Genomic DNA, 23,972 nt, shown 5'->3' with positions numbered 1-23,972 from the left:
AGCATCACACACTGCACACAGCTCAGCTCACTCAACAGACTGCAACAACCACCCTGTTCACTCTCGCAACGGCTTTTAAACAACTACACCTTAGAAGTTTTTTAGAAACTGGATTCTTAGCATTTCAACATTTTTCAGGTAATCAGCCTGTAGTATATGCTGGCTGGGGATTAACTTTATTTGGCTGTGTGGTAAAAATCAAGGCAAATGTCTTCAATCAAGCGTACCTTTAAGTAAACTGAGATACTCCTAGTGTATGGACCATAAGAATGTGATATCCTAATGCTTCTAATTTAACCTGAAAAGGATCGTATTCTATATCCTTTGATGTAAATGATATAGCCCCCTGCCCCATGGTAACAATTCTCGTGTTTCCTTTGGGGCAGCCCTCCTTCACCCTGCTCGACCCTCCTGTGTTTCCGGGTCAGTTGTACCTGGTTCTGAAGCTGCAGCGCCTCCTCCTGGCTGGCCCTGGCCTTGCTCTGCTCGCCCTGGTACAGCTCCCGCAGTGTGCGCGACTCTTCCCCCAGCTTCCTCACCTGCTCCTCCAGAGCCTCCTCGTCACTGCGCCGGGAGCCCTGCAGGGGGAGACAGAGAGACTCAATACATCTCATGAAGAAAGCACTGATAAAAACTTCAATACGTTTAGGATCTAAGCTAGCAGGACAAGCGGCTGTCTCAGCGATCGCCCTCGTCTCTCACCATAGACTCGTTGCCGTCCAGCAGGTTCTGTATGAGTCTCTTGAGCTCGTGCAGCGCCGTCTCCAGGCTGCCTGTTGGGACATCCTTCGCCGAAGACGTCTCTGACAACTCGTCCATGGAGGAGTCCGTGGACAGGGCAGAGTCTGTGACATCATTTCCTCTGAGGTGTGAGCACAGTGAACGCACCTGGCAAAAAGCTTCCCACAGCTGCAGCCTCAGCTGAGCGAGAGAGAGAGGAATAGTAATATCCATACTTTATTATGAGCTCTTACTGGGGGCCTCATGCTAAAATCAGACCATTAATTGTGTCTGATCAGTGTGCTGCTATTCCTAGGTACCTCGATTAGCAAAAGCTGAACACAAACAGATACACCCAACGCTGTGCTGGGCTCCTTTGCATGAGCGCCCGTGTACGCTGGCAGCTTTGTATCCAGGGGTCACCAGGTTAATGCCACCGAAGGCAGTGCGAGAAGGAACCAATCTCATCGTCCAACATGACAGCCTGGCACCTGGGCTTCTGTGCCAGACCCCCGAGTTCAGCAGCAGAGACAGTCGCCGAGGAGAGAGCGTTGCAAGACTGTAACAACTGCAGCTAGAGGCTGCCCAGGAAGAAGGTGAACCACACACTCTCCTGTGTGTGTGTGTAGACTGCGCTCTCTCTGTCTCTCCTGTGTGTGTGTAGACTGCACTCTCTCTATCTCTCCTGTGTGTGTGTGTAGACTGCACTCTCTCTATCCTGTGTGTGTGTGTAGACTGCGCTCTCTCCATCTCCTGTGTGTGTGTGTAGACTGCGCTCTCTCTATCTCTCCTGTGTGTGTGTGTAGACTGCGCTCTCTCTATCTCTCCTGTGTGTGTGTGTGTGTAGACTGCACTCTCTCTATCCTGTGTGTGTGTGTAGACTGCGCTCTCTCTATCTCCTGTGTGCGTGTGTAGACTGCGCTCTCTCTATCTCTCCTGTGTGTGTGTATGTAGACTGTGCTCTCTCTATCTCTCCTGTGTGTGTGTGTAGACTGCACTCTCTCTATCTCTCCTGTGTGTGTGTGTGTGTGTAGACTGCGCTCTCTCTATCTCTCCTGTGTGCGTGTGTAGACTGCGCTCTCTCTATCTCTCCTGTGTGTGTGTATGTAGACTGCGCTCTCTCTATCTCTCCTGCGTGTGTGTGTATGTAGACTGCGCTCTCTCTATCTCTCCTGTGTGTGTGTGTGTAGACTGCGCTCTATCTATCTCTCCTGTGTGTGTGTGTGTAGACTGCGCTCTCTCTATCTCTCCTGTGTGTGTGTGTGTAGACTGCGCTCTCTATCTCTCCTGTGTGTGTGTGTGTAGACTGCGCTCTCTATCTCTCCTGTGTGTGTGTGTAGACTGCGCTCTCTCTCTCTGTGTGTGTGTGTGTAGACTGCGCTCTCTCTATCTCTCCTGTGTGTGTGTGTAGACTGCGCTCTCTCTATCTCTCCTGTGTGTGTGTGTGTAGACTGCGCTCTCTCTATCTCTCCTGTGTGTGTGTGTAGACTGCGCTCTCTCTATCTCTCCTGTGTGTGTGTAGGCTGCTCTCTCTCTCTCTCTCTATATATATATATATACTCTGTGTGTGTGTGTTTACCTGCTCCCTCTCCTGCTCCAGCTCCTCTGCCTCCATACTCTGCTCTATCTCAGACAGCAGGGAGGTAGATGTGGGGCCCAGGCTCTGCAGACTCCTCTCCTCGCTCAGCTCCTCCATGCGCGCTGCCAGCTGCCGGTGAGACAGGCGCACCTCCTGCAGCTCCAGCTGGTTCTGACGCAGCTGCAAGACATGAGCACACGACAAGCATGCTGCTTAGCACTGCAATGGACGCGAAGAGGGCTGAGATTATTTTAGGTTTTTGATATTTTGTTGTTAGGTGAGTGTTGTCAAACTAATTTTGTCGCATTTCATTTGTGCATTGTATATAATTAATGCACAGATCTCTAATACAAAACATTATTTTGCCAAGAGGTAATAGCTTTTACAAGTTAAGCAATTTGCATACTCTGTCAAGATTATATACAGTTTGAAGTTTAAAGGAAATGCAGCTGAGATGTTTTATTTTATCGTGGTATTTGTTTTAGCATTAAACGAAGCGCATGTGCTTTCCTGTATTGAGCCAGAACCAAGGTGTCTGCTGTCTGCTAGTACACGTGTCTGTGATAACTTTCATATTAGACCTGAAGATTGCAGACAGGGCTCAGGTTATTATTGTTTTTCAGCAGTTAGGTGAGCTGACTGCAATGGATACTGATCCTATTCGTTTTATATTGAAAAGTGCACATTTGAATCTCTGGAAATGCAGTTGAACATGTAAAACACATCCTCATGATTTCTTTGCATCAGTTTGCAACGAGAGCGCTATGTTTTTGTATTCTACCCAAACCCCTGTCTTGGTACAGTAAAGACCAGAGAGATCCATACACTTGTAAATGTCACATTGAACCTTTCTTCCGCAGGGCCCTGAAAGCTCTTCTCCTTTATTACGAGACATCACCTCTGCACCTTCCCTCAGTGAAGCACACAGACCTCGCTTGCAATGGAGAGAGCTGACTGTGATGAGAGGATGAGTCCAGAGACAGTACAGCTGCTGTGCTCAGTGCAGGGCAGAGTGTTTCCAGTGAAGGTTGCAAACCACACAGAAGGAAACAATCTCCCCCCGGCGCCTCACTCTGCTGCTGCAACGGGACCTCACACACTGGCACAATTCAAAGCTCTCTGTGCTTTTCTATACTGCTGCTAATGGTTCCACTTGCTTAAAAGAATTTAATTAAAAAAATACAAATACAAATACTAAATAATATCTTAATTAAACAGTTATTGTGATTTCAGCCATCCTAGCTTGTGTTGAACTAGTGATGGGGAGAGAAAAGGGTGCGAGAAAGTAAAGAAAGAAATTCAGTAAGAGAATGTACTGAAACAATAGCAATACAACAGACAAGCAGGGTGTAGTCTCTGTGCTGACCTGATGCTGTTTCTGGCTACATTATATTTGTGTTACTTATTCACCCCAACACGCCCAAAACTGGGTATCTGGGAACACGGGTTCCGAGCTCCCTCAGAGCCTCAGCTTACCAGTGTGTGAGGGACGGTACAGTAAAACAACATTTTATAAGAATCAACAAAAAAAATGCATTTGTCAATACAGGGCTAAAGAGTACCATGTAAAAAAATAAAAAATAAAATCCAGTATGTTAATGATACTGTATTTATTTTCTAAAATACTGTATATTTAAATGTATTGCTGCAAAAATACGTTTTCACGGAAACAAATACAAAATAACAGTAATAGTGTGAAGGCACAGCAGCAGTGCAGGACAGACGATACTGTTTAAAGTCACCTGTAGGTCCTTGTCGTGACTCTGTCGCTCCAGCATTAGCGTCCTCTCTTGCAGGTCCTCTATCGTGCTCTGCAGTATCTCGTTCTCCTGCAGCGTGGCTCTTACGTGCTGTTCCAGCTCCCGCTTGCGATCGGACAGCATCTTTATCTGGGCGGGGAGAGGGGGGGGGGTCGGGTTACCATGGCCTCGCAGTGTGAAGCATCGAACTTGTGATTCAGTGGTGCCGAGGGGGGGCACAGCGCAACCCCAAACAAGAATGTGTGTTGCCTAGCAAAGCCGAGGGAGTACACACGAAATGCAAAGAGGGTCCGGCTGTTGCTGCTGTGAGTGTTGGAATTCCCAGAAAGCAGAGCGTTGCTACAGAAATGTTAACAGTGACAACTCACAACATGTTTGCTTCAAAAATGTGCACATGCCTGTTTTGTTTGTGCTAGCTGTTGATGACTATGCAGTACTGTACTATTTCTACTTTCAGAAAGCAATACAATGCAAAAATAAGTTAAGCGTTATTATTAGTTTCAGCAGAGAATGTGTGATAAAACACAGATGGGTATTCAGGACTCTGTTCCTGACTTCTGTGGCAGAAACCAACAGCAATCTAAAATTACAAGTGTCTTTCTTTAAATAACCCAGAGATGAAGCTTCACCCCCAGGAATATGGGCTTCCTGCGAAACTGATCTTGTCTGTGGGTCACCGGAGCTGTAAGATCTCTCTGGGCAGACTCTTCAGCATTATTCTTGTAAAGTGAATTCAAAGCGTTTCTGATCCCTGCCTCTGACCTTCAGTTTTTTCCCAGATAAGAGTTGTTTTTCTCCCAGGAACAGTCATGCCCTCTGGTTTGGGTTGTTCTTAAAATGTTTTTTTTTTTTTTTTAAACAATCTTTCCTTTGTTTGTTGAGAGCTTCAATACTCTGTCAGGAAGACGCATTTATTTAGACTCTATGAAGGAATGCAGTTAGACAACAGAAAAAGAACAAAGCTACCAGACACAATCACAGAAGTGAAAACTGTCACAATCACATGAAAGATAACAGCAAAATGAAACAGGATCGCGTCGCACAGCAAGAAGCAGCGTTCCTGCTAATATGCTGTCAGGAGGTACGTCTGCAAACAGGAGACTTTGCATAATAGGCTCTTGCTTCGTGATTTTCATTGCTATAATTTGTAGTGCTGGGGGATGCAAAAGTGTCATTCAGTTGTGTTTTATCTACCCTAAACACTCAATGGTGAGTCTGCTACACCCCTACACAATGCAGGATGGACTTTGCCTGTTGGTGTCTGTAGGCTGCTTAACTTTCCTAAAGAGATGATTTGGGTAGAGGAAGAGGGAGTCAGCTTGCCGGAGATAGAGTGGAAGTTTCCAGGTTTCACTGGTACCTCTATGCACCATATACAGAGCTGTGTAAGTGTGCAAACAAACTATTAAAAAACAGCTGTTGCAAAATGAGTGTTCCTACAAGATGGGCTAATTCTGGAGATTGCCAGGTTTCTCAGTTTAGGCTTTTACACTCTGCTGTGGGCCAACTGTAAAAAAAATTTCTTGGGGAAACGTGCCAAGACTTTGCAGAACTATTGGTGTTAATCTGACAAATGGCAGTGGCAAGCCAGGAAACATTCCGGTTTTGAGAAACAAAATAAGAAGTTTCTGAGAAGGGCTCCTGATGACGGTTCATGTTTTGCATCGCTGGCTGTCGTTGGCTCAGGGCTGTTATCAGGGTTACAACCGATGATCACGAACGGATCTAACAGCCAGGATTAATACGTTCTTTCACCTGTGTGGAACTGCTTCATGCAAACCAAGCCAAACACTCATGCGTCCAAGTTAAAAATGCGCCACACCAAAAAAACAAAGAAAAGACCATGACAGGTGAAGCAAGAGCAGATGAATGAAGAAGATGAAGGTTGGGGTGTCCGTTACTGGCATGCTGGTGAACCACGAAGAAGAAGAGTGATCTACTTACTTCTAGGACCTGCTGCTCCAGACCAGGGAAGGAAGGGAGAAAGCAGAGACAAAGTGAAAAGTAGTAGCAAAAGAGGTCCATATATACGGTATACTGGTAACATTATTTGGTCAGCTAGAAGGAGATTGGTATAGAAGTGTGGGCTGGCAGCAAGCAGACCCTTAGTGTTCAGAACAGTATAATTTGCCCACCAAAAAAACATTTGAACTGTGTTGCATTTCGGAGGAATTTTTAACCCCGGCAGTGGGAGGGACTGGCTGGATCGGTTTGTCCAGATCAGGATTGCCAGTATGATGCCACCTACTTTCAGGAATGACCGCACACCTTCACTCCAGTGCCCCTCCCCTGTGAAGGAGAAGGGACCCTAGGGGGCTCACCTCAGCCTGCAGACTCTCCAGACGCGACATGTGCTGGTTGGTGGAGACGCTCTTCTCCTGGAACTCGTCTCGTAGAGCGTGGACCTGGACAGACAGCTCCCGCTCCACCACCGCCGCCTGGGAACAGGAAGGGACAGTTAGAGAGGAGAAACAGTGCACTACCCATAGAGGAGGGGACAGTTAGAGAGGAGAAACAGTGCACTACCCATAGAGGAGGGGACAGTTAGAGAGGAGACGGCTATTGTAACCCAGGTGTTAATTGGTAGAACAGGCTTGATTCGTTGTAACACGACAGGATAGCCGCTCACTGTGAGTGATGGAGAGCAGACCCAGAAAAGACAGTGAAACCTCGATCTCTCATCACCTGAACAATCACGCCCTGCTCTTACTGGAACAGTGTTCATTTTCAATACAACCACACTTCAGCTGTGAGCAAGGGGCTCATTGCAGTATCACCCCATGTTGGAGATATGTCAGCGTTCTCAGTGCTGGCTGTGAAATGTTATCAGGGGACCTCTTTCACAAGAGGGAGCATGTACAGCTACAGCTTTTGAAATCATGGCTAAGACATAAGACTGCGGCGCCGTTAGGGACATAATTCAAACTGACACTTAATATACGACACAATGAAATCTCATACACAGTGAAATCACATACACTACACAGTGACATCATCGTACAAAACACAGTAAAATCATCATACACTCCATCCTGGGTTTAGTCATTTTTCCCACCATGGTGTTTGCGTGTTATTGTGGGTATAAGAGAACAAAATATTTTCGACTCAAGAGAAACTATTTTTATAGTTCCAGTAACAGTGCAGAATGTATTTAGACCAAAATACGATGCAGACAAACCGAACTGGTGCATGAGTTGTGTGTTTTCCTGTACGCAATGGCATTAATTATAGATGAATGTAAGGAGTAAATGAGTATTTAATTGCAAAATAATGTGGCATAATTACGGGATGCTCCAGCTTTCACAAGCAGTCATTCCTTTGGAAGACCGTGGGGTTAATAGAGGCTGAAGCACATTAATAGATGATTAAGCTTTCGTACGTCTCAGGAGCCCAGGGACTGGAACTGTGGTGTCTGACATGATCCCCCTGCAAACCAGCACAGCACCGTGAGTCACAGATGCATCACTCTCCAATGCAGGTACTTCCAGGAATGGGACCATCGCATTGCAGTGAAAGGCAACCTTTTCATTGTGCCCTGATCAGCTGCAGCCCGGCAGAGGACGGGTGACAGGTGGACCTCCAGCTCATCAGAAAGGGCAAGGACAGGAAGAGCATGCAGCTCCCGGGGTTTGAAAAGGCAGCCTTTGCTTTACTCTGCGCTCGTCTTTATCACCACGCGGTTTGTGTGTTAGTGTAGGTGGCAGGAGAACAAAATGTTTCTAAAACAAAAATGTAAAAAAAATGTTTAATATATATACTGTTTAATAAATCCTAACATTTAAGAAAAGTTTCAATCACAGAAAGTACAAAACAAAAATGCATCTTTAGAACAAAAAACAAACGCACCAGTGACAAACTTTTCAAACCATGCCTTTTCCACTGAATAAAGTAAATCTGTTCTAAATGAGTTTCTGTTTCACTCATACAGCAGCCATTGAGTTTAGATAGAAGACCTTCTGAACTTCTGAACCTAGTCCTGGAGGTAACAACTGATCAAAATCATGCAAAACATTACTTTCAACTGCTTTCAACCTTCTGTCCAGGAGACTTTAAACAACAGCTTCCAAGCTTTATAAAACCAGACCCCTGGTCCCTAAGGAATCGAATGATAACCCTAGCTGTGATGTCATGGTGTGTTGGCTGCATCACGACTGCGAGGACTGTTCTGGGAGGCGTGGCAGGGATCTGAGCTGCCTGATTGGCCAGGGGATAAACCCTGCCCCTGGGAGGAGGGACCTGCATGGATGACCTGTATGTTCTGTAGTGCAGAGGCAATGGTAGAGCCCACAGAGGCTACAGCACCGGCCAGGGATGCAATCTGTCTGCTAAAGGCCCCCACACTGGCAGAAAGGGAGCGCAGTTCCCTTCTTATAGACTCTGAGTTGGTTGCCACTCTCCTGAGGGATGTGGCGATGCTGTGCTGGACGACAGCTCTGTGCCTCCTCCTGCTCCACCTCCTCTGCACGCTGCCAGTGCTGTGAGCCAGCTGGGTGGCTCTCAGGAGTGGACTGTTCCCCCAGCTGGCTGTGGCTTCTTCTGCCTCTGGATGGATCCTGGATGGTGGCTCAGGCTTCAGCGCTGTCTTCCCGGGCATGCCCAGGTGTCTGGAGAGCAGCTCTGGAAGGTCTCTATTGAGCTCCGGGTATGTGGAAAGCAGCTCTGGGGGGTCTCTGTTGAGCTCTGGGTATCTAGAGGGCAGCTCTGGGGGGTCTCTGTTGAGCTCCGCGTATCTAGAGGGTAGTTCTGGAAGGTCTCCGTTGAGCTCCAGGTGTCTGGAGAGCAGCTCTGGGGGGTCTCTGTTGAGCTCTGGGTATCTGGAGAGCAGCTCTGGGGGGTTCTCCTCGCTGCTCCATTCACATTTCCAGTCCCCCGCACTCCTGCTGGGAGTGGATGCCCCTGATTCACTGGGTTCTGTGGGTAGAAAGCGTGCGTTGTGAGAATGTCGGTCTGTAGGATAGTTAATGATTAACTTGTGTTGTGCGTCTGCTGCTTATGCCCCTTTCTGGCGAGGTCACCACTGTAAATCACAACTGGAGCTCAATGGGTTTTACACCTAATTAAATCCTAGCACTTGAATTAAAAACTACAACTGAGTAGCAATTTAAAAATGTTTCAATGAGACGTCTTTGCCAGTGTATTTCGACATTTACTGTGCTCTCTAATTGTATTTTAATATATATATATATATATATATATATATATATATATATATATATATATATATATATATAGTTATAGATAAATAAGAGAACAGAATGAATGAATGCATACATAAATAAATAAAACAAATGATACAAGAACAGCTGAAATACCTCGTTTCACTTTGGCCAGTTGCACACGCACATAGTCTTCTGGAGCAGCCTGCTCCTGCAGTGCACTGTGGGACAGGCCAGGTCCTCCCAAGTCCCCCAGGGCAGCCTCATCCAGAGTGCCCAGGATGGCCTCTTCCTGCGGAGTCAGGCCCCCCAGGGACTGGCCTGTCTCCAGAAGGACCCTCCAGAGGTCCTGCGCCCTCTTCTTGATTCCCCTCCTCTCGTCCTGCCACCTCTTCTGCACCTCAATCACGCTCCTCTCGGTCTTGCTGTGCTCGTTGATGTGTCTGGTGATCTCCTGCCAGACCATCTTCCTCTCTGGGACTGGGCTGATGTTTTTCCCATACAGCTTGGAGGCATGGGCCAGCACTTCCTGTCTGAGCAGCTGGATCTGATCCGGGGTGAATTTGGGTTTGCGCTGCCTCTCTTTCACGGGAGAGCCCCCCTCGTGTGCCATGCTGTCTGCCATGCTTCCTGCCTGCCTGCCTGCCTTTTGTTTTAAGACAGTCTTAAAATCCAGCAAGAGCAACTTGGTGCTGCAGCAGGGAAGGAGGAGCCAGCCTCATTTGCATCCCCCATCTGATTGGTTGGCGCTGTGTGGTGCCATGTCCCTGAAAGCCTGCTGCACAGTTCCAGTGTGAGTAAGCAGAACGCCATTAACATAAATAAGACCTCATTGTGGAAGCAGTACAGTGGTCTTAAGGGCATGCTAAGACACTGAACTGATTACTGGCTGTAGGCCAGGTGGTACAGATTACAAGTGGCTGCCAAGGCAACACCAGGGATATTTTTTTTTAATAAAAATAAGAAGCAAAAGATCATATTTCAAAGTGTTTTATTATGAACAGGCAGAAAAAAAAAAACTTCATTACGCGAACTGCCAGTGTGGTTCGTTGTTAGCAAATGACTTGACAATAACTCCTGAGGGTGATGACATTTTTTTTTTTGTTTTGGCACATTTAGAGAATTTGCAGTGTTACTTTTTTTTTATATTCAGAGCATTTTTCAAAAACAACATGGAGACGGGTTAGTCTGTCTAGGAGCGTCCTGCTTGCCCTGGAGGGGCTGAGTAATGCATTGAAAGACATGAACGGCTATGCTATGCTTTCAATCCCAATGTCCAAAATCTGACTCATAACTAGTCATTTCAGGTAAAAAAAAAAATTTCCACCACAAGGTATAATTAACAAGGTTGATAAGCTCTGACACTGACTGATACTGTCTCCGACAGGCCAGCTGTCTGCAACAGGCTGTGTCTATCAATCTCCGACGGAACAGACTTCAGAGCCGTAACGCTCTGGCAGGAGTGCAGAGAGGCAACAAAGACCATATGCTGCGGAGCTTCTGAAAATACAAACAGGCATTGATTATCATACAGGACGAGCTTTCGGGATCTCTACTCCCAGCGAGACGTCTCTCTTATCCGTGCCGTCTTCCTGCCGCGAGGTCGGGTAGACGGTGCTCATTGCATAAACGACTCAACCCTGGACTGGAAAATGAGCGATGAGTGTCTGTGTTCAGAGAAATGCCACCTCTCCTGGGAAATTGATCACTGGAAAGTCCCCCGGGATCACTGAAGGACTCTGTGATAGAGCCCATGTAGGATTGGTGAGGAATGACTGACACATTAAAGTAAAATAATATTTAAGCATACATGTACATCACCTACTCCATCAGCTCCTGCTTTGAAGTGCTGTAGATCTCTACAGTCACGCTGTGGTTCCACCCAATACAATCCTGCTGTTTTGAAAATATGATAGAGAAGAATTTCAAAGTGAGTTCTGGTCCCGGTTTCACTTGCTGGTCAGACTCCTTCAGAGAAAAAACAGCAGAAATCCTGCTGGTCAGCGCCACTAGGGTGCTAGGGTTTGTATCAGGACATCAAACAGAGGCAGACAGGGAGGTAACAGTGAACATGCTGTCCTCATGATTGTCTACAGTCTGATCTCACCGCTGCCATTAACCTGTCTCCTTCCACTGTTACAATGCGGCATCAGTCTTCAACAGACCCTGCACAATAACTACATGATGCATTCAGTTGCTGTGGGTTTACTAGGACTAGCGTACCACGACAATGCAAGATGTTCAGATCTGTGTTTGATCGCTGGCGGGTGCCGAGGGGTGCTGCTTGTTGCTGAGTAATGCACACTTGATTTGCCCCCCCCCCCCCCCCCCCCCCACCCCCCCCACCGACAGCCTTGCAGCCGAGCTGATTCTGCTGGCTTTGATTACAAGTGTGCTAAACCCAGAGTCCAGCGTGTGCACATCAAGGGTACCGTGGAGAAATGAGTCCAGCAGAGACTGTGTTAACAGCAGGAAACATTCAGGAATGACCTGAATAGACATGGTCTGATTCGTCCCAGGAGCCGAGCTCCAGCACCAGTAAGGTGGGGCATTTCCTTCCTGCTCCTCGCTGATGTTAAAGATAGAGCTTCAGCACACACTAAATTCAGGCAGGCCAGACGCATTCAAGGGTACTTTCACTAAGATCTGCAGTGACTGTTTACAGAAATCGGGGTTACTGGAACCTGCCAGGCAGTGACTGATGCTATTCAAGATATTTACTCCAAACTGTGAAAGAAACAAACAAATAATAAAACAACTTAAGATTCCTCGCAAGTCCCTAAAATGAAATGTTATTTTGGAGAGTTTATTACTGGGTTCTGATGAGAACTTGGAGTGAAGTAGCTTTGAGAACCTGCTTAGAGCCTGAACCCCTTTGTAAGGTGGTAACCCTGTACCTCTCAGCAGGGGGAGCACTGTCACTGTGAGTCTTGGAGCGGAGAGCATTAGACAGGTGTGCATTACAGCAGCCTGGCTCATGTGCAAAAGGGGTGGGTTCTGAGTGACAACGTCTTGACAAAATCTTCCTTCAATATGCTTTTGGAGAAAATTAAAGTGTGATCTGTGTGTACAAGATCTAAAAAATAACAATAATAAAACTAAACTGAAATAAACCTGGAACCTACATTTCTCTCCATGAACACCTGTATTTTACAGGAAGTACTGCAGGTGCTGCGCACAACGATTTTAGCAACTTACCGTGCAAGATCTTCACAAACAAAACAACACGCTGATTCAGTGTATCACTGAGTGTACTGTGAGCGAGTGAGTCAGTGTTTACATTTCCAATACAGGAGTTCAATTAGTAAATGAATAGCTGCACTTAGTCCACCTAAGAGGCTTTTATTCAAAGTGTAAACTCCAGTCTTTAACTAACTCCTATTTCATTAAAATGATAAAAAAAAACACTTGTTAATTTATCAAACCAAAGTGATATAGTTCAAGCCTCTTCAGCACTGCTGCAATTCCCGAAAGTGCACTCTCTCGCTCGCTCTCTCTCTCTCTCTCTCTCTCTCTCTCTCTCTCTCTCTCTCTCTCTCTCTCTCTCTCTCTCTCTCGCTCTCTCTCTCTCTCTCTCTCTCTCTCTCTCTCTCTCTCTCTCTCTCTCTCTCTCTCTCTCTCTCTCTCTCTCTCTCTCTCTCTCTCTCTCTCTCTCTCTCTCTCTCTCTCTCTCTCTCTCTCGCTCTCTCTCTCTCTCTCTCTCTCTCTCTCTCTCTCTCACAAGTTGTTTGTTTCTGAGTTCTTTTACCTCAACTTGGAATTTTATCTTTTCAAAAGACTCAGAGTTATGTGAATACAGGAGTAAACACTTTGAAGACACGGCTTCCTGGAAACCTGCCCCCCCCCCCCTGAGCAGAGAGCGACAGCAGCCCGCTGGGGAACAGGCAGGGGAAGAGCACACATGACCCTCTGCTCAGACTACACTGTGACTCTCCTAATTAACAGTGCTAACCTGCAGGGACGTATTGCAGTCAGTAGCTAACTCACTGCAGGGCCTTCTGAGCAGGGCAATCAGCGTCTACCCTACACACCCTTCTGAACCAACACCAGCTAACCAGAGCTGACAGGACACTGAGCTAATACCCTACACACCCTTCTGAACTAACAGAAGCTACACAGCCCCCCCCCCCCAAAGAACACTGAGCATGGCCAATGACCCAGCTATCACAGTAAATACACAATGGTTCCAAACGGGGAACGCAATGATAGATAGTGAGGCTGAAGACTAACCACTGAGGGAATGAGTGGCAGACAGTACCTGTCTCAAACAGTTTCCAGCAGTTTCCAGGGCCTTTTCCCAGCACAAACCAGCACCAGATGGGCTAGAACGACAAACTTGTATCCATGGCAACATTACTGGACAGACCCAACGTAATATAGCTTGTCACCTAGCAACCAGTGGCACCAGCCTAGAGCCAGTTTAAAAAATAAATGATGCTGCTGTAAATGCATGTAAAGAGGATTCACTGCCTGATTAATTTACAGATTTACATACCCAGTGAGATATGAGAAGACATATAGAAACACCAGGAGAGGCTCATCTATGGTTAAAGCATGTCATTCAGCAGATTACTCTACACCCCCACGTCGAGATGTACGTTTTGTTTTTTTTCCCAGGCTAAGATGTGCCAGTGATGGTAACTAATCTGAAGGTCAGCCAGGACTGTCTCAATTTCCCCCTTGCCCACGAGTGACCCACAGTGCTGGAGTAAACTACCTGGAAAAGATGTTGTGAGCTCCCGCCTCAGGACACTATCTGAGCGAGACTCCGGGGAGCTCTCATCCTGCGTTAGAGATCACGCAGAGAGACAAACTCAGATCTCCGCGGGTCCCCTTTCTGTCTGATTTCATAGCCTCAGCAAGCTTGTTGGCAGCAGCCTGTTCCAACAGTGTGTTCTCTGAGGTGGTTTATTCGAAAGGATTTTGTCCAACTGGAGAAAATAGGGAGACCAATGATAATGAAGTGTTGGAAAATAACATTCTTTAAAGGGCACACCATTTGGCATTGCTGAGTTCCACATAGTACAACAGTTTAAAAACTGTGCAACACAGCCAGTGCCTGGGTCAGGAGTTCCTTAATAGAATTCCCAATCTGTGCTCTGTCGCTGTTGTTTGCTCGCTTGGCCTTGATGAGATTGCATACAGTGCACTGAAGGGACTGCTTACAGTTCATTCCCAGGAACCTGCTGCTACAGATTTGTGCACAACTTAATAGAATCCTATTGCCTCCCAAAATGTTTACCCTGTTTGGCTGTAGAATGACAGGAGAAGTGACAGCGGCAGGGCAGAAGCAATTTCCAGCGCAGTGGATGGGAATGCCTGCTCGCTGTGCTGCCCTGTGCACTGGTCCGGCACTGTTCACCCCCTACTGTTCCAGCCTCTTTAATAAAAAGCATGTCACACTGATTGCCTGTTTTCATGTCCAGGATGAGAATAAGCCGCCTTCCTTTAACCTCTGTGTCCCCAAAGCATCTTACAAGGGATTAGTGCTAATCCTTTTTCAGAATGCATTGCGGGAGGCTCCGCTGCCCGCACTCGCTGCTGTCTGACTTCAAGGTCATGCTTTGGAGGCTTTCCTTGGAGACACGAGTAATAACATTAAAGAAAGCAAATGTGTGTGTGTATATATATATATATATATATATATATATATATATATATATATATATATATATACTCCACTGTTTGTTTCCAAACACACTTTCCCTTGACAAAGGTATGTTAAACATATGAAAGTATTGGGACGTTGGCACTTTTGACATACAGATGGACAGGTGCTTCCAGATCTTGTGCTAAACCATTTGAATAAGAGCTTACTGTACATATATGTAAAAGTGTGCACTATGTCCCATCCACAGGGTTATGCGCTCCCAGCAGGGGTTAATAAAATTAATTATATTCACCCATTTTAAGTTTAATATTACTAACTCCAATCGTATAAAAAGAGCCCATCTCCTGGTATAGCTGACACAGCAGCACTGGCTGCATAGCCCTGTATTCTATCTGAGATGCTGCGAGTTCTCTGTACGGTATTTACAGCATTATTGTGATACAGTGTCATTAGATAATGGTCCAGGCTGAAACTTAAGCTGCAGTCCCTTGAGACGCCCTCAGCTGAGTCATAAATCTGTGCTGTAAATGAGGCTGTGTGTTCAGGATTCCCCCACACCTGCCATGCAGCTCCCAGTGGAAAGGCAAGGCTCTCGAGACTCAATAGCAGGAGCAGCAGGGACTAAGCACTCAGGCTCAGGTACTGGTCTGTTCAAAGCTCGGCTTTGGTCTTGGTAATTGTAGTAGGCTTGTAAATTCTGTATGAACTGATGGCAGCGTGCCCGTGCAAACACAGACGAGCGTGCAGGCACACACTGAGACACTCGCACACACCTGCCACAGCTATCATTAACATGAAAAACCTACTCACCATGATCCACAACCATCTTATGCATGTAGAAAAATGTGAGACCTAAAGAGAGACAGCCCCCCAGGTTTATGATTATAACAGGGAGTTCGATCCCAACTGGACAAGCGGTTCTCTACATACACGTAAAACTCTATGTGTGAATGGATAACTACATATCCCCACTCCACTGCGATTTGATGAGAAGTAATATGCTTGACCAAATCCTAGGTGATGTAGCTGTATGGGCACCTAATACAATGAAACTAGAACTTTGCTCTAGCAAATTAGCAAATGACAGATTTTCCTTTAATGATCTGCAACACTGTGAATTACTGAAACCATTACAGCCGTCCATTCCCACACACCCTTCTGAAAGATGCAGTGCAGATAAACCTGCCCGCTATCAATCTCCCTGCAACTGATAGTGCTTTAAATGTGATGAAGCACAACTGCGCTAGCCTGGCCACGACCCTACGGGCATCGATAACAACACGTCTTCTGAGTGGATTGAAATGGGACGGGACGGGGAGGGGGGGTTGGGGGGTGCACACATGGGATAATTAGCATCATTAGTGTTTCTGGCCTGTCCTTGCTGATAGAACTCTGTTCACCACAGAGAAACTCAATTCCAATCCCTTTTTAAAATCAATTCCCAATTCCAATTCCCACATTATTGATCACAATTGCAATTAGCAACATTCCATCAAAATGAGCTTCTCACAGTGGCAACGCATCACTGTTACTCAATTAAGCTGTCTTCAAATGAAAGCAGTTGAACAATCAGAACAATCATGTCTCTAAAATATACCGTCTCTAGTTCTGTTCCCGTCAGTGATCTCTTCATACCGCGCATGTTAACTTCTGGGTTAGCGCAATACTGCTCTGTGACGGGCTCTAGTCATTTTCTAATTTGTTCTTAATACAATATTCATCAAAAATCACTCTGGACACACACCACCAGGTATCGATCATTACGAAGAGCTGCGCCGTGCAGCAAGCGACAGTCATAAAAGCTTTGGCTCATGTAAAATGGCATGATTATGAAGACCACCTATTAATGGGAGCTCATTGAGACAGTGCTGTGTGGATCCCATTAGCTGTAATGATCGCTAGCGGCAGGTGTGTGACCTGTGATAAGGAGCTAGGTGGCAAGGTGGGATCACTTGCCTCTCTTCTGTGCATTTCACCCCTGCAGGCTTGGTTTGGAATCCAGCTTGGGTCACGGGTGAAAGTGGAATTCCCTAAACAATTCAAAGATGCTGCAAGCTCTGTGCTTGGCAAGCCTGCAGGTACCAGTGACAGGGATAACGCAGGGGCAGAGTGAAGGGTTTTTCAACAAGGTTCTTCTCAGCAAGGGACTGGAACGACTTGGAGGTGGTTTTCAATCGGCCCTCCCATGTATGAGGCCTCTGTAACCATTTTCACGCGTCTGTGTCATTGCAAACTCCAGGGTCACTTTCAAAACATCCAGTGCAAGGCTGTGACAGTATTACTGTATTCTTCTTTCTTATCTCAACTGAAACCTCAGTGTCCTAAAATAGCTGGGTGACGCGAGTCAGACCTGATATAGATCAGAGAGAGACCCATAAGAAGCAAGGAGGAGGTCCTGTATCCGCCCCTATTCAGAACAACTAAAGGCACTGAGATTAGATGCAGCACTGCCTCACCGGTAACACTAACACACTTCATTTTAGCAGCCCCATGCAATTGTTAAAACAGAGGTCAGAGCAGGAAGCAGATATCTAGCAATCCAGGACGGCAGATTAAACAGATTATTTTACTGGGAGCCTGCAGTCCTGTAGGTAATGAAAAGCCAAACTCCATAGTAATATTCATTGAGGTGTCGAGACCTGAAAGTTTTGCCTGTCTTTATTGAAGTCATGAAGATGTCTATAGTTATGTGTCCATCCTTGCTTGTGGAATGATACTGTTCTGCATGTTCAGGCAAGATCACAGCATGAATTCAAATGACTCGCTGACAAGTCTGTATGTAAACCCTGCAGCCGTGCAGTATTGAAAGTAGGAAAATCTAGAGGCGAATCTGCGCCCAAGAGCAAGCTGATCAAAATGACATGGGCTTGAAAGAGAAGCACTATTACACAGCTCAAAAAAAGAAAGCATCTATAACTTTGCACAGTGTTTGAGTATCAGTGAAAAATAAAGCACCTGTGACTTTGCACAGCGTTTGAGCATCAGTGAAAAATGAAGCACCTGTGACTCTGCATAGCGTTTGATGGTCAGTAAACTGGAAGTTCCATGGAGTAACATTTTACCATTAAAGTAAAGTATTGTTAGAGTATACGAGACAGTTTGGTTTGCATTTTAACAAAGGGTGTAGTATTTTTATTTTAAAATATATCCCTTTTTAAAATTAAAACTGTGCTTAAATCTTCAGGAGTCTTATAGGACTCATCTTTAATACCATTAGTATCATTCACATTTATTGTAAAGGGTTCAGTTGCACACTGATTTGGACCACAGGACAACAGAAATAACTCTGAACACTATGCTTGGCACAGTAAGTGTGAGTGGCAGTGACCCAGCAGTTTTTAGCAGTGTGTGATTCTCTCTGCACTCAAGACAGATTTGCATGATCCCTGCACCGGCCCCTCCAGGGAATGTTTTCAGGTTTCACTTTGCAGCGTTTCTGCTTTGCTCTGTACATCCTCACAAACAGAACCTTTATCAGCGTTTCAATAACATTTATAGCAATGCTGCCCTCCCACTCACTGTGATATACCACAGACTGCCTCAGAGGAGCAGAGGGTGGGGTCTGACAGATGCAACTCAGTGCTGTTTTCCATTAGAAATTAATCTTTTTAAGTCAAGGTTAAAGACTTACAGATATAATTGTTTTTATTTATTTGATTTGGTTCTTTTTGTAATCTTGTGTTTTATCCTTCTATCGTACTGTGCTATGCATTTACTGTTCTTCGCCATGGTATACCATGCTTCTGTGTGCTTTCCCTTGTATATTGCATGGTATACCACACTTCTGTGTGCTTTCCTTTGTATATTGCATGGTATACCACACTTCTGTGTGCTTTCCCTTGTATATTGCAGTACACTTCATATTGCAAAGGGAACAGCTGATCCCAGTCAATTATAAACAGACGATTCCTGAGAGAAGGGTCTAACATTCTCAGTGAAATCTTTTGCTCCTTCGATTCAATAAGCAGAGCCTGACGTTGCAGGTTTCAGTGCATCCTAACAGAATGATCACATCCCACCTGCACTGTGCTGCTGTGACTCAGCTCACTTGCTGAGGCAGATTCAGCTGGTGCGGTCTCGATGGCAACAACAGGTGCTAGGACCCATCTGACCCTTGTGCCTCCCGATAATCCCTCCCAGCACAGCAAACACAGTGTTCCCGTGCACTTCACAGGAAGAGCCTTCAAGAGCTCTGCCAGTATCAGCACTCAGCCTTTCAATGAGCCCCATTCGGATGTTGTTGCATGTGGTGCTCTGTACTCACCAAGCCTCCCGCACTAGCTCTTCAAGTGTGCTGTTACCAATAGGAATATTCAAACCCTCAGATCTCAGCTAAAGCAACAGTATGCAAGCATGCGTCTGTCTACCTGCCTGCCTGTCTGTCGGTCTGCTCTTCAGGAGATTTTTCAACCCAGCAGCTGCACTGTATCTACTTGCATGCTACCGTGTCAGAGAGCAGGCTTTTTTGATTGCCCTATTTGTTTATATAACCCAACATTCTAGCATTCATTGACCCCCCCCTTCAGTATTCTATCTAGGATTTGCTCCCAGATTCCAAGCAGTCCCTGGAGCCCAGGCTCCTGGAAGGGGGTGTCTAGGATGGGGTGAGAGTGCTGCAGACAGTGAGGGGTGTATCTGTGGGGGCAGTGTCGCTGGGACTCACCCGGCTGAGCTCCTCCAGGAGCCTCTGGTTCTGTTCGGAGAGCTCCTTGACAACCCGGCTCTTCTCTCTCTCCACCTCTCTCAGCTGGGTCTGGTGCTGCTCCAGCTCCTCCTGCAGCTGCTGCACGTCCCCCTCCAGCTCGGCCACGCGACTCTCCCACTCCCCTTCCCGGCTCTCACAGCGCCGCCGCAGCTCGTGCTTCTCCTGCTCCAAGAGCTGGGCAGGGGAGAGGAGAGGGGAGAGAAAGGGAGGGGAGAGGAGAGGAGAGAGGGGAGAGGAGTCCCTGGGAGGGTCGTTCCCTCCCCTCTTGTCCCCTCCTCCCTGAGGAGGGAGAGAGGGGAGCAGGGGAGAGAAAGGGAGGGGAGGGGAGCAGGAGAGAGAAGGGAGGGGAGGGGAGGGAAGGGAGCGGGGTAAGGGGGGGTGCAGGGGAGAGAGAAGGGGAGGAGAGAGAGAGTCGCAATATTAAGGGCATATTCAGGACATCATTTTTTTTTTCATGCCATAATCAGTGTTCTGGATCAAAGGTTACCATCTATGGAGGACAGTCAGCAAGGAAAGGAGGTAGAGGCAGCCAATAGCCAGCATTGACTTACATGGTGGTTTGTGCTCTGGCGTCTGCAGTGAGAGTCAATATCTGCAATACTGTGGAGTGTATGGACTGCAATTTATTTAATTACAAAGCATATGATATGATACGATACGACACAGATTCATACAGTGCCTTTAAAACAACAAGATGCAACATGAGAATTCCAGAGTTCTAACTGCCCCGTGTCACATCTGTGTTAATGCTGCAAGCCCCTCTTCGATATTCAAAGAGTGTGTTTTTGTTCCTAGATCAATAACAATGTTTAGTATACTGCACATGTAACATGCTGGGTAGAACTCTGCAATACCAGAGTCACAACTGTAAACGATACTCATTTATTCCACTGATTTTTTTGTTGTTGTTTAGTTCTTTGGCTCATACCTATTCATGACCTTTGTATTTTGTGTTTTGATTTGTAACAGTTTTAGCTAAACTCTTTAAATTATTTAAGACTTGATAAAGAAAATGATTACAGAACATAAGCCACTTAGAACTGAGGACAATCTAAACCAGTGCAGAAAAGTATGTCTCTGAGTGCTATTTGTGGGCTGGAGAAACATTCTTCTCAATGCTGGGCTTAAAAAATTAATCAGCCTCTTCTCAGTCTAGAGGGACATTAAACTGATATGACCCTTTTCTTTCAAAATTGAAGACAACATGCTTACTCAAACTGTACCATGCCAGGCTAAATGTCATGCGATGGTCTGCTCAGTATATATCTCTGGGGAGTTTGAAAAGCACCCAATTAGCAGCAGGATCTGCATCCTGGACTGCGTGCAGCAGCATGCGCAAATCAAGACATGGCAGAAGAAGACAGCCACTGAATTGAGCTGGCTAATGTGCAAGCTCGCACTCTGCTTCTTTCCGTCTCCTGGCTTTGTGGGGAGCATGACTAGCTCGTGAAATGCACTGGCAGACATAGTGATGCACGCCTTGAGTTTGCTGTCATTCCTAGTTGTGCAACATGAAGGGCAGACGGCTTGCTGACAGGTTTCCCTGAGTAATGGTACCATTATGACTGGGATCAAATAATCTGCCACACTTCTTCTGCTGCCAGCAACACCCTCCACGCATTGCACAGGAACCCGTGTGGGTGCAGGAAGTGAGCGCTTCAAATCATTACAGTTCGGTTTTGCACTGTTGTTCTTCTATGGTTTATTTGTGCTCCTGCATTATTGGGAGAAACATTCCATCATTCACAAGTGAACAATTAGGTCTGCATCTTTATCTGACTTTATATGAATTGTTTGTTCTATCATGTGGCCATTGTAAAGCTGTTTGAGGCATTATATTTGAAATATAAGCGACTTTCCATTTTTTAAGTCTTGAAAGTGTATTGTGGTTTATTTGTTAGTGTTGAAAGGCGCTATATATAAACGAAAGTTGCTGCTGTTGTTCACCCTGTCGTTATCACATGCATAGTCTGTATAAAAAACTAAAGCATAATATTCTACTTTGGCATTTGAAAGTGAGGCAGTGCTGTGTATGTGAAGGAGCTCAAGGAGAGGCGCTCTGTCTGTCTTTAGATAACATGAAGGATCATTCAGAATGGGCTTCATACATCAGAAATGTCAGTCTTTGCAGAATCCCCCATTGTGATCAATCAAACCAATTACTGACTAAGAACAACTGCCAGTAACCTAATCATATTACTGCCCAAGGTTAACTCAAGTGGGCTTAAATCATGAGTTCCTAGTCCTTGTTAACTCTGCTTTCAGGGTATTATTCAACACACACACAAACACACACACACACACACACAAACACACACACACACACACACACAGTCACACACACACACACACATATACATATATATATATATATATATATATATATATATATATATATATATATATATATATATATATATATATATATATATATATATATAATATATATATATGTATATTATCATATGACACACACACACACACACAGAAAGATACCCACTGCCTTAACAGGTGATGTATTAATATTATAAAAGTGTTAATGTTAATATTCTAATCTTTCATATTAATTGAATTAGCATTTTTAAAGTTTTGCACAATTTAAAAAAAAAAAATACTGAAATAAATAATTGTCTTTTTTTCTTCATCTTCTTCAACTTTTTTTCCTCATCCACGAAAGCAAAACTTTTGCTACAAAAGATTATTCTTATAATTATTTGTTTTCGAGAAATGTATAGAAATGATAAATTTCCACTGGGGTGTGTAAACTTTTGACTACAAGTGTATGCACCCACACCATAGGAAATATGTAATCGGACAGTGGCTCCCTAGCTCACTTGATAGAGTATCTCTGGAAATCCAGGTTTTGTTTCTGTTTCCCTCTAACCCCTGATTATCCGGTCTAGTTGCCAATAGGTCTAAAGCCAAACACACCGCCTCCAGACACCCAACAGCAGCGAGGAACTCACTTTAGTTATAGCAGTCTAGCAGGGCACTAGAAATCCAAGAGAACTCGACAGCGTCAGGCCACTCCGTCACTGTAATCACTGAAGCCTTTCCAACTAAAATAACATTTGGTAGTTTCAGTAATATCGTTTCACCTACATCCAGGAACTACTGTGGATGTGTCTTTCATTGCCGTGTACTGTTGATTTGGTTTACATAACAGAAGGGGTAATAATCTTATGCAATATCCTTCAGCACAAGATAAGGGTGACTCGGTTAAGTGTGTCAGTGCACTATATTAACCACTGGGGTGACTAGCGTTTTCTGATCCCGGCAAATAAAGCGAATGCTTACCTTATTATCACCAGTCCATCCCAGCTGCACTCGCTTAAATCAATTTGTCATAAATGCTAGTTAAAAACAAAAGAAAAAATACTACAGCAATTTACATACATTAGCCTAGATAGGCACCCGAGGTCTAATTAATGAAACAGAGCTCGCCAGATCGTTTTTCAGCATACCACGTTCGAGTGTACAAACTCTATGTACATTTACACCAGTGTATTTATTATTCTTTGCTGTAATAATACAATGTGGTCTCGTGTACTGTGCATTGCCCTGCCTCACATTCCAGGAAGCAATCAACACACGTGTGCATGTAGAAAATAAAGCCGCGATCAAGCCGTACCTCTAACTGTTCGGTCAGATCTTTGTGCATGTTCTCATATTGCCGAGTCAGATCCTGATTCCGTTCAAGCAGAGCCTTCCCTAGTCTAGCAGCCAACACCAAGTCCTTTTCCTTATGCCTAATTAGCGTCAGCAAGTCGGGGTCCTGCCCGTTGATAGGAGCTTCCAACCCAGCCATATCTCCACCGTCATCCTGCTCCCCGACAAGCATGGCCAGCTCTTCTTCCAGCGCTAGCCCCAGGCCTCCCGGGACGGGGTAGAGGAGCGATCGCCCGTTGAGATCCTGTAGAAAGCCCCCGGTGCTCGGAGGGGGTTTCATGTTGTGGTCTGAGGTGTGCTCCATGCAGTCGCTGTCCAGCTCTGATGGTGCTGAAGTTCCTGCCGGGGACGAGGTGAAGTCCAGGCAGAACGTTGACATCGCCGCCCCGCGGAAACAAAAAACAAGTACCCTACTTACTGCTTCTATAGGTGTCTCTGTATATTACAGCGCAAATCTGATATTATCCGTGTTCTGCTGCATGGAATATCCCGGAGCACCCACCCCTATCCAGGCGGTTTTACAGCGCTCTGATCCAGAATCAGCGTAAATCTTTGCACTGCCTTGCACAGATTCCAACAGCTCACCCGACCGGTGTGTCTATTTTTCCTAGTTACCTAAAAAAAATTGACAGTCGCTATCCCAAGATTCCCAGTCTATTGCAATTCGGTGGCGGTGTTTGGTCCTCGCTTTACCCGCCCTGGCGGGCTCTGTCCCTGCGATGATTTCTAATGTCTGTCCGCCCCGATGTGCCGGGGTCCCCGATCCCCATTG

General features: G+C 45.7%; 2 protein-coding genes across 2 annotated transcripts in view; both read right to left on the bottom strand.

The window, feature by feature from the left end:
- Positions 1 to 23,972, bottom strand: part of LOC121300012 (BICD family-like cargo adapter 1) — a 28,788-nt gene that overhangs the window by 4,749 nt on the left and 67 nt on the right. The window contains exons 1-8 of the mRNA XM_041228337.1: positions 23,163 to 23,972; positions 19,490 to 19,705; positions 6,381 to 6,497; positions 6,004 to 6,015; positions 4,042 to 4,188; positions 2,300 to 2,479; positions 703 to 921; positions 435 to 578 (exon numbers count right to left, since the gene is read on the bottom strand). The exon at positions 23,163 to 23,972 is cut by the window's right edge and continues 67 nt beyond it. Of these exons, the coding sequence (XP_041084271.1) occupies positions 435 to 578; positions 703 to 921; positions 2,300 to 2,479; positions 4,042 to 4,188; positions 6,004 to 6,015; positions 6,381 to 6,497; positions 19,490 to 19,705; positions 23,163 to 23,579 (1,452 nt within the window). The 5' untranslated portion in view covers positions 23,580 to 23,972. The remainder of the gene's footprint in view (positions 1 to 434; positions 579 to 702; positions 922 to 2,299; positions 2,480 to 4,041; positions 4,189 to 6,003; positions 6,016 to 6,380; positions 6,498 to 19,489; positions 19,706 to 23,162) is intronic.
- On the bottom strand, positions 7,257 to 9,900 carry LOC121300009 (myb-related transcription factor, partner of profilin-like). Its single transcript, XM_041228335.1, has 2 exons — positions 9,372 to 9,900; positions 7,257 to 8,970 (listed from the first exon to the last, which is right to left on the bottom strand). Exons 1-2 carry the CDS (start codon positions 9,838 to 9,840, stop codon positions 8,186 to 8,188), a joined length of 1,254 nt encoding a protein of 417 aa, XP_041084269.1. The 5' UTR covers positions 9,841 to 9,900; the 3' UTR covers positions 7,257 to 8,185.

The sequence above is a fragment of the Polyodon spathula genome, chromosome 25 (genome assembly GCF_017654505.1).
Source record: "Polyodon spathula isolate WHYD16114869_AA chromosome 25, ASM1765450v1, whole genome shotgun sequence".
Classification (NCBI taxonomy): Eukaryota; Metazoa; Chordata; class Actinopteri; order Acipenseriformes; family Polyodontidae; genus Polyodon; species Polyodon spathula.
This window is presented reverse-complemented; position numbering and strand designations above follow the sequence as displayed.